The 10989-nt window shown below is 46.9% G+C and overlaps 1 protein-coding gene across 1 annotated transcript in view; it reads left to right on the forward strand.

Moving 5' to 3' along the window:
* FRMD4A (FERM domain containing 4A) overlaps positions 1–10989 on the forward strand; it is a 746022-nt gene that overhangs the window by 706425 nt on the left and 28608 nt on the right. Inside the window, 2 exon segments of the mRNA XM_040645388.1 lie at positions 5160–5293; positions 9388–9510. Coding sequence (XP_040501322.1) covers positions 5160–5293; positions 9388–9510 — 257 coding nt within the window.

Raw genomic sequence — 10989 nt, forward strand, 5'->3', positions numbered from 1 at the left:
TGTGACATAGGCCGCTCCTGTCGGGAGTCTGGGAAAACCCACATCCTCTCTGTTTCCTCCCAAACGTCCTGAGGGCACAGGGTGCCTTCCACCAGCCTGCCACGCGTCTTGCCTGCCCACTGCTGAGTCTTCCTCTTTTACATTATGGGGCTCCTGGAATTGGGGTGCCAACTCCCTCTAAAGGCCAGGCACACTGTTTAATGCAAAAATTACTGATGCCCATGTAACATTTACCAGGCTCTGACTCTGTTCGGGCATCTCTGAGGCATCCCCCAACTTCTGAAGAAGTCCTGTGCTCGTTCTTGTACCGTAGGGGGAGGAATCAGAGGCTGAGAGAGGTGGTGCCCTGTTGCCAAGTCCCCGCAGCGAGCGCGTCGCAGAGCTGGGACACAAGCCCAGACCTGCTGACTCTAAACCACTCACTGGCTTGTAGACTGCCTCAGGAGGCTCTGGGCCTGTGTGTTTTCCAAAGGATATTTACTTCACTCCTTCTGTAAATGTGGTGCTGCCTTAAAACTTTGAACAACAGTTATATCTTTAAAAAATGCTCGCATCACCTCTGTTTTCTCTTTGGCTCCTGCACGAATCCATCACGTGTGGACAGCCCTTTCCAGGTAGCGCTTGGCTACTGTTTTGCCGAACTATAAATTTTGCAATCTTGCTCTTCTGGCTGCATCGGACAGGTTTTATCCGTCTTCCTGCTTCATTAATCCCAAAGACAGCTCAGATTAACCTCTTTTTTAGCATCCAAATTTACACCCATGTGCTTTGGTCTGTTGATGAGATGGAGGGGTGAATCCTTTTTAGCCCTGGTTGATAACTAGACATTCCCTTCCAGTTCAAGGCAAACTCTCCCAGTAACTGGGGGTAGGACCAGAGTTGGCAGGGTGTTTGTCTTTTCTGGAAGTGAGAATGGTGAAGAAGAGGGAAGTCGGGGGCGCCTGGGTGGCACAGCGGTTAAGCATCTGCCTTCGGCTCAAGGCGTGATCCTGGCGTTATGGGATCGAGCCCCACATCAGGCTCCTCCGCTATGAGCCTGCTTCTTCCTCTCCCACTCCCCCTGCTTGTGTTCCCTCTCTCACTGGCTGTCTCTGTCTCTGTCAAATAAATAAATAAAATCTTTAAAAAAAAAAAAAAAAAAGAGGGAAGTCAACACTGTCAAGTAACAATTGTAACATTTGCAGCAAGGATTGCCAGAGGCAAGAGGGAGCTACCTGTGCTGTCGATTAAACAGTACAGTCTCCAAGTTGGGGAGCATCTTGGAGGTTGGTTAATTGGTCATTTTCCAGATGGGGACATCGTAGCTCTAAGAGTTTAGTGACCCAAGGTCTTACACCAATCAATAGCAGATATAGGATGGACCCCGGGTCCCTTCCCTGTCCATCACCGCTCCTCTCAAAGGTAGCAGATTGACATCTTTTTTGATTTCCAAGAGGAGAAACTTAAAACCTCAGAGCGGCCTTGCGTGTGCCAAGGCACACCTGTGTTCCAGTGACCAGAAATAGGTAAACCAGAGCAGTGGAGAACTTCTGTACTTTTCACCAAGTCCAGGTGCTGATGGGAAATTATTTCTCCATCCTGAATCATCTCTTATTCACAAATCTTTAGTTTATAAGATTCCTGTTGACCTGAGGCCCTTCCCTGATTGAGTTTCTTCCTGGAGTCTTTCTTTGTCACTTGAGAGTAGCAGGGAATCCGTGCGTCCTGATTCCAGGCCCTCTTGCTGGCCTGCCTGGTACGTGTCCGCCGTGATGCTCCAGGGATGCCTGAGGGCACCTGTGGGGGCAGTAGGAAGCTGCCTCAGCGTCACAGAGACCTGGGGCTCATTCTCCTGATGCCCCCGATCTTCTCTCTGTGGAACTGTTACTGGAACACTCTTGCAACTGGGCACGGGGTCACCTCTTCTTGTGGTCGCTATGTTTGCCTGGTTGCAGGGAACAGCTCCCCAGGCTCAGAACCCTTCCCCCAGTGCCCTGGATTTCCTTTCAAGAAACAAAGGCACTGGGAACCTCTTTTCAAATGCAGTGTTTCAAATGCATGAACAGGTGAAGGCAGAGCTGCCTAGCTTGAGGAGAATGGAGTGGGGCCCCTGAACTCCTGAATCTCCATGACCCTGTTCCCACCCTCATGCATAGCAGCTCAAAAGCATAACTGCAAACTCAGGCATTCAAGAAACAGTTTGAAAATACTGCCTTTGTATGCAGAATTGCATAGTGAGGTCTTTTCTTGAGCAACGAGGAGGAGGTAGCATCAATGGTTTCTTTCTTTCTAATTCTGCTGTGTGTTTCACTCCTATTAGATCTACCCTGGATCTTGAGGATTTACCTATTCCAGGCACAGTGAGAAGTATTGTATGTGCATTAACTCATTTAGTCTTTACAACAGATTTAGGAGGTCAGGTCATGTACCCAATGTCATACAACTAGTGAGTAGTGTAGAGTGCATCAAAACCAGGTCTGTTTGACCTCTGCTTGCCATCCAGTTACCACTAAAAAAGAAAAAAATCTGCATGGCCAGGCTTGTTCAGTTGCTTTGTAAAAATTTAACTGGGTACCCAGCACTACATTCCTCATGAGGCAATTTCCAGAAGAAAGGTATGAACCAGAGCCAGCCAGTTTCATGGTTTTAGATACAGAAAGGGCCTCTTGAGCCATCCAGTCTATCCAATGTGGATTTGGTATTTAGACTAATTATTATAAATAATAATAATTTAAGTAGCACTAATGAGCCTTGTAATTCAACACCAAACCTTAAGGACCAGGTCATCCAAAAATGGTTGCACTTTGCCTCCCGGAGTTTAATGTTCTCATGATTTCTGCCATTCTTGAACATAATGAAGCCTTAGACTTAATAGATTATCATTTCCTATTGAGAGGTTAGGCAGGGGTGAAAGGGAAAGCAATGAATTTTTCACTTGAGCTAGAAATCCTTTCACCTTCTTGGGTCCAGTTTTCTCCAGTCCTGTTTTTTAAATCTAAAGTCTGACTTCTTCCCCACCTTGGGTACTTCATTATTAATGCTTTAGATGAATGCCATTAAGTGTTTCTGTGTCTGCCGTTTTGATTGGTGACTGTGGCTTAGAGAACCAGGTTAAGATGCACAGCGATTGAGCTGTAGGACCTTGGATGGGTATAAACTAAAGGTAGTTGAGCACTGATGGGCCCAGGGTAATTAACTTATAGAGGTAGGAAATCTGAGCCATATCAGAAGGGGAGCCTGCAGTATTGTCCAGTGATGTGTTGCATCCGGGCTTAATGTCTGACAACCATGAGGTCTTGGAAGCCTTAGTAAGATTCAAGCTTTTGTTCGGGTTTGCTTTTGAAGTTGGAGTCCTGCCACTGAGCATGACAAAATCCAGGAAAGAGCTACAAAAATTAATGAAAGTTTGGAAGGCAGGTTCTTCTATAACTCATAGGTACTTACGTGTACTAGGTTTCTTTACCAAGATGAGCTTCAGCTTAATTATAGCATCCAAGTGTATGACTGATGGCGTTTATGTGTTTGTTCGTTCAAGGCAATATTTATTAGCTACTGTGAAGACACAAAGATGGTACGTTCCTGCAATGATAGATATTCTCTATTTCCAGCTAAAATGGGCTGGGGGAGAAAAAGTAAAAAGCCCAAGTTGGAGTCAAAATGTATGTAGTTGTTGAGACTTATTGAGTATTAGGGTTCTAGGAACCTTAGTTGCATGGTAAGAGACTGCTCAAAGACTAAGAACAGCGTATTTAGGGGGATGATTTGAGAATAGCAGAGCTTTTTGATGCAAAGGCATAGAAGACCTTTCTAGCCTGAGGATTCTAGGATGTTTTCTTTACCATTGGAAGAGACAGAACACTTAAGTCTGGCAATTCTGACTGCCTTGTTCTCAAGTTTGTCATCTGATCACTGACTTGTCCCAAAAGGTTTCGTATGGAAATACAGTTCCCACCTGCCTCTCCAAAAAAAAAAAAATCCCACTGGAATTTTTCCTGGGATTGCAGCAATTATCTTGTCTAATTCCTGGAGAATGGACATCTCTACAATGTCAGGCTTCCAATCCATGACTATGGTATACCTTTCTATTTTTTTAGGATTTTAAAGTTTCTCAGCAGGGTATTATAGTTTTCTCTGTAGAGATCTTACACATCTTTTACTAGATTTATCCTTAGGTATTTGGTGGTGTTTGATGCTGTTGTAAATGGCATCATCTTCCGAGCCCCTTGAATGATCACCCAGTAACGCCACCCGTCCATGTCTGTGGGCATTAGAAGCAAAATAATAATTAGCTTCTTCCTTCCCAGGGCCACAGTGGGCCTTGTCAGAAGCCATCAGGGTAAACATGTATAACAGCTTCACTGCTAGAAACCCACTTCAGGATCCAAACTCTACAGACCGGAAAGTGTTCTTTGATCCAACCTAAATTCCTCCAGTTGGCATTCTAGCATATTTTCCTTTTGCGTTTGGTTCACAGTTTGCCTTCCACCAAGATTTCATATCTAGCAGTCTGCTGCTTGAATCATCCTGCAGATATTTCCACCCTGAGTGGTAGAATATGTATAACTTTCACCAGGAGGGAATTTGCTCATGATATAGTATTAAGTTAAAACAATATATAATGAAAATCAAATTTTATTTTTAAAATATACACGCTTAGATAAAAGGATCAAAAGAAAATACATAGAAGTGGTTATCTCTGGGGGACTTATTTATGGACTATTTTTATACAGGTCTCCATTTTCAAAATGTTTATGACAAGTATGCATCATCTTTGAACTAAGCCAAAAATAAACATTGTTAAATGGAAAAAAGAAAATCAAAACTATGTATTAAAATTACTGGCCTGAATTTTAACTTTCCCCTTCATCGTGTAACGCCTATTAAGAAGTGCTAGGGAAAAAATCAAACAGGTATGCCACGTATCTTCAGATAATCAAGGAAGAGAAACTTCTTTTTCAGGCATGTTAATTTTCCTGCCAGTCCTCTGAGTAGCTATAAATTCCACTAAGTGCCAAGAATTCGCTCCTTGTGCCTGGGACTTTGTAGCACCTGCTTTGTGTCCCACTCCCCTGACTCCTGGGTCAGTCCCACACCCACAGTGTGGGCTCCAGAGAGGTACTCTGTAGTCCAGATATGTGTCCCCCATCCACTGCTCTATTAACCCCACTGTTTATTGACAGGTTCCCAGGAATCCGATAGCTCTCAGTCGGCCAAGAAAGACATGCTGGCTGCCTTGAAATCCAGGCAGGAAGCTCTGGAGGAAACGCTTCGCCAGCGGCTGGAGGAACTGAAGAAACTCTGTCTTCGAGAAGCTGTAAGCAGTTCACATTTTGTGTGTGTATGTGGGGGGGGGGTCCTCTGTCTTCACGTATTTATAAAAAACAAAAGTGGGGATCACACAGAGAGCATCAGCGGGAGACAGGACCTTTCCTGAAGCACAAATGTGGGAGACTCCCAGCCCCTCCAGCGCGCCCTGTCATTAGCAGGAGTGGACCTTAATGAAAGATGATACTAGCAGGTAGAGCAGCTCTGCCCGAATCCTCAAGGCGATCCCACTGGAGACCAAATGACAGGTGTAATGGCCGTCCCTTCTACACGCACAGTGCACCGTAGTTTATAGAGCACCTCCTGCTGTGATGTTACCTCCTTGGATAGACTGGCTTGCCACCATCTTGCTAAAATTTGGGCCTGAACTCATTGTCATGGTGGCTTCCGTTTCTCTCGAGGCTACTTCCCATTGGTCTTTGGAAATCCTATGGAGAAGCCTCAATGGGGACCAACAAGGAAACCAGGATTTCGCTTGATACATGATCCCCTGGTGCTTCTTTTTTTTTTTTTAATGAAGTCTCAGCCTACTGATATTTTTTAATTTTACGCAAAGCAAGCCTTCCTCAAGCCCATGTATACACGGGTCTCGTGTTGCCTTGGGATGTAGACACTGTGGCCTGCCACTGTCTGTATTTGCTGCAACAGCCACTTTACCTTCTCCTGTTCATTCCATGACTCTTAGCATGTTCGAAAAGTTTTTCGTTTTTTTTTTTTAAAGATTTTATTTATTTGACAGAGAGACAGCTAGCGAGAGAGGGAACACAAGCAGGGGGAGTGGGAGAGGAAGAAGCAGGCTCATAGCGGAGGAGCCTGATGTGGGGCTCGATCCCATAACGCCGGGATCACGCCCTGAGCCAAAGGCAGACGCTTAACCGCTATGCCACCCAGGCGCCCCAAAAAGTTTTTTTTTTTTTTTAATGCAACACACATGACTGGGGGGGGCGTGTACGCACACGCACGAGCACCTGCTCACGCATGGGTGCAACAGGGCAGGAGCCCTCTGGAGAGCAGCTGCGCTCTGCATAACCTTACAAAGAATTCTGTTGGTCAACAGTTCAGGATGGGAAGCAAAAGAGGTTCCCGGGCTGAGCTGAAGAGTGTAATCCCCTCCCCCAAGTCCCAGTGCCTTGCCCCAGGAAAAAGGAAACAAGGGACTATAGAATGAGATCGCATTACATTTCAACTTGGCTTAATTAGGCCCTGGGTTGATTTAAACCGGAGCCTGCACGAAGCAGACCCTCATGAGCACAAATCCACTGCAAAGCTTAAGAAAGCAGCTGGCCTGACCAGGGACGTGCTCTGTGATACTCTTAATATTAGTAACCTTTTTATAGAGAATATGCTGAAAGCATTGAAAAAATATGGGCTTGGGTGTCTGCATTTAATAATTTGTAAAGCCTTGTTTTGTTTTTAATAAAGGAAATGTCCCTAAACCCAGCAGGGAATCCGCATCAGAAAATCGGAGAAACATGTCAAGGCAGGGTTAGCAGGCATTATAAAGGCCTCCCTGTCTCTCTTGAAATAAAAGCAAAATAAGGAAAACAAAGCTCCCACTTCTTAGAGTGTGGACACCAGAAAACAGAGCTGGAGTGAAAGGAGTCGCCTCTCTGGGGAAACAGGCCCTGGGGCCAGATGGCTTCTGTGCTTGCTCACCAGTCTCCTGACTCCCCATTGTGAAGGGACACGGGAGAACTTTCTCAGTAACTGTTGGGCTCTTTCTCTGGGTTATACGCACCATGCATTCTTAGCTCTGTTTGGAGAAGCGCTGTTTGTCTGCTGGGGAGGGGGGCGCCAAATGGAGCAGAATGAGCGGACACGGCTTACATCCTGCCACACGCTCAGAACAGAAGGAAGCAGGACGAGCCCCTCCATAAGAGCGCGTGAGCCCGTTCCTCCCCCCAGCAGCTCTGCTTACATGGGAAATCAGATTAAATATGGAGAATCAAGGGCTTGACTCCAGCACCTTCCAGCAGATGCTGGAAAATCAGTAGCCTCATGTTTTTAAAGTAGTAAACCACAGACACTTTGGAGTTATAAATCAATGGTCATGTTAATGTTCCCCTCCTTTCTGTAAGTTTCAAAGTAGAAAGGAAAAGTCCTAACAGTATAAAATCCTCAGTGTGTTGTGTTATTTATAGACCAGCTTCTAGGGGAGTAGATAAAAATGTTGCAGAATAAACACATAACTACTCGGGAGACATGTGAACCACATTTTTTAAAAAAAACAGGAAAGAAAATTGCAGAGCATTTCGTACTCAATAATTGGCCATTATGTTCTGAAATGCTTACACTAGGGAGTAAAAAGCCCAAGAGTTCATTTCCTGGTGGCCCGAACACAGAAGGAGAGAGGCCCAGGAGAGTGAGCGGTGGGTGTTTGCACATGCCAGTTCTCTCTCTCTCTCTCTCTCTCTCACACACACACACACACACACACACACACGTGTGCATGTGTGCACACACACAGTGCCTGCACATACACCCTAGTCACACACACACACAAGCATACACATATACCCCAATACACACACCCCATTGCACTCACACCTCACCTGCACATAGGCACCCTACTGTGCACACATGTGTACCCTAGTCTCACGCCCAGTGCGTATATGCGCACACACACACCAGTGCATACACATACACAGCCTAGTGTACATCAGTGCACACATGTACACACCCACACAGTGCATGCACCCATCCCAGTGTGCACACACACAGCAGTGGGGAAAGACCAGATCACTCCTCCTATTGGAAGGTGGGTGAACACCTGGAGTCCTGTGTCTGGCGCTTTCTCACCCATTGCACACTCATACTGGGCCATTGCACACTCGTACTGGGCTGCCCGGCACAAAAGCTATTTGTGTGGACGGACAGGGAGCTCTTCCGTGTCGGAGCTGCCCCGTAGGCGTGGACTGGGGACTGGAAACCTAGGGCTGGGCTTTGCCCGGAAGTACCGCCCCTGCCAGTGGAGACGCTCGGTGGCCCTCCCACAGTCTTGCACCTGGAAGTGACTCCGTGCAATTGATGCCTTGGCTCCACCAGTGGATTAGCCACTGACTCAGATTTGATCTTTATTCCCAGACATAACCCTTAATATGGAGCCTTGTTCTAATCCGGAATCACTCCAAAGACTTCGGCGTCTGCCAGGATCGCATCAGCGAAATTCACGTCCTTAAATTCACACAATTAGATTTCTAAGAGCTGAAAATGCACAACAGATCTTTTTTAATGGCTTGTCAGTAAAATGGATTATATTTTCAGTTTCTACTGAAACTCTTATTTGTATACATGTAATGTTTTTTAAGCTCAGCCTGCTCCTTGAGCACCTAGCCTGAGTGGAGTAATTATTATTTATGTTCAGTTTCTAATTTTTGTAATATGCACCTTTCTTGGCTTTGCCATTTAGATACCACTCCTCCTAAGAACACTCATTTGAAGGACATTTTGAACTTAGATATTTGTGAGGGAAAATCTGATGTAGTGGAAAGAGCACAGAAACTGGAAAGACCAGAGCTGTCGCGTTGGCTATGCCCCCTCCTGGCTGTGTGGCCCCACCTGTCATGTATCAGGCGCAGGGGAACACTTGGGAAATCAGCAAATGGGTGAGATTCAGGTTTTATGATGAAAGCCAATGGTCATTTTATTTACCCAAAAGAATTTTACTTTGGCAGAAACTTTGAAGCACATCTGTTCGGTAAAGGACTGCTCTCATACTTGTTTAGAGAAATGAGGGGCACCTGGATGGCTCAGTCAGTGAAGCGTCTGCCTTCTGCTTAGGTCATGATCTCAGGGTCCTGGGATCAAGCCCCACATCGGACTCCCTGCTCAGTGAAGAGTCTGCTTCTGCTTCTCCCTGTGCCCCTGCCCCCTGCTCATGCTCGCTTACTCTCTCAAATAGATAAAGTCTTTAAAAAAGAGAGAGAAATGAAATTGCATTTCAGGAGCCCTTACTTGGACATATTGCTAAAGGTGGCGATTTCAAGTCTATGCACTAAATCCACGCTTTGAAGTGCATACGTCCTAGAAACCGAGCGTGTGCCCTCTCCTGATTTCTGTTCTCATGCTGTTACACGTATGCAGGAACTGACAGGCAAGCTGCCCGTTGAATATCCCTTGGATCCAGGGGAGGAGCCACCCATTGTTCGAAGAAGAATCGGGACAGCCTTCAAGCTGGATGAACAGAAGATCCTGCCCAAAGGAGAGGTGTGTCCTTCTTGATATTGTTGGATTCTCCCACCTTAGCCATATTTCTCCTAAATGTTGGGGCGTCCAGGTTTTCTGTAACAGGGTCTTCATTCTACCCAGTGCCAGAGGCCATTTCCCCTTTCCTCCCCAGTCTCTTCCCTTCTCCCTTTTAAGTTAGCTGCTCAGTGTGGGGCTCCCCTTGGTAGGATTCTTTAACTTGCATGAGTAAGCATTTTGATTTCTGTGGAAGTTGTTTGTCTAACATGATAGGCCTGTCACAAGTGGCTAAGTGAAGCTTGGGAGAATATCCCAGAGACACTCAGGTGTACCTGTCTTTTTAATGGCCTCCCAGCTCTTTGTTACTCAGAACCCAGCCTTGTGTGGGAGGAAACAACCAAAGGAGAAGGAAAACTCAGGTCTTGCCCGCAGGCGCAGGGATGCCGTTGGCTGGGGAGAGACCGTAGGGTCTGCCCTCAGGGGCCTTCCGCTCCCCTTGCTGCTGACATTGCTGCTGGAGGATGAGCAAGATGCTGGGCCGCCCCGAGGTCATTTGCATTTGGGGGAACTGCTGTAACATCGCTCCTTCATCCCCCTTGACACGATATGTGGCTGGGGGCTGGAGAGTCCCTATTTGGGGAGGTGTGGGGACTGGGTCTCCATCTGGTTAACAAGCTCTCCAGCCTCAGACCAAGAGAGATTTGAGGCCAGGCAAACCTTTAGGCCTCCAGGTCACGTCCAGGAAATGTCTTCCTGGATTGATTCTGAATGAAGGGACTAATTAAAATGCTATTGAACAAAAGGCTTACAAGAGCAGAAATCAAAGCCAAGGGGGAAGGGAGGGGAATGCTGTGTCCATGTTGAAATGTACAGTCTTAGAAAAGGGATTGAGAGAAGCCGGCATTCTTGTGTCACAGCTGCAGTGGGTGAGTGAGGGGTGAATTCCGGAGGGACGCAATGCCCTGCAGCTGGGGACCAGTCTGAGGCCGGCACTAGCAGGGCCCTGGGGGATGGGCAGACTCGCCAGGGGCTTCAGCCACGTCTAATGCTCTGCAGTTTTCCTCTTCTGGAAGAGGAACTTCATAATCCTTACATCTTGGAGCGGTTGCTAGGATTACACGCACTAGTGTGTGGGGAACACTTAGCTTGCTACTTGACACCTGCTTCGTGGTCAGTAACCGTGAGCTGCTGCGAGCGGAGAGGAGACAGCAGCAGCAGGGGCTGTGGGCAGGCAGAGCAGGGGTGAGGGTGAGGGGATTTAGGAGAGCGTCAGGTCAAGTACTTAGCAAATCCGCCTGTCACCAGGATTGCCTGAGGAACTTTGCTCTTATGCTGGACAGACAGCTGGACTAAACTTTGAAGAGCAGACCCCACCTCAGCGAGTGCCCCGTTGTTCTGCCCACAGCCCCCAGTGCCTTCCCACCCGCACCTCCTTCCCACTCTCCAGTAAGCGAGGCCTCTCCTTCCCCGAGAAGTCCGTGTGCACCCCTGTCTTCCTTA

This window comes from Ursus maritimus, unplaced genomic scaffold, assembly GCF_017311325.1.
Source record: "Ursus maritimus isolate PB19 unplaced genomic scaffold, ASM1731132v1 scaffold_31, whole genome shotgun sequence".
Taxonomy (NCBI): domain Eukaryota; kingdom Metazoa; phylum Chordata; class Mammalia; order Carnivora; family Ursidae; genus Ursus; species Ursus maritimus.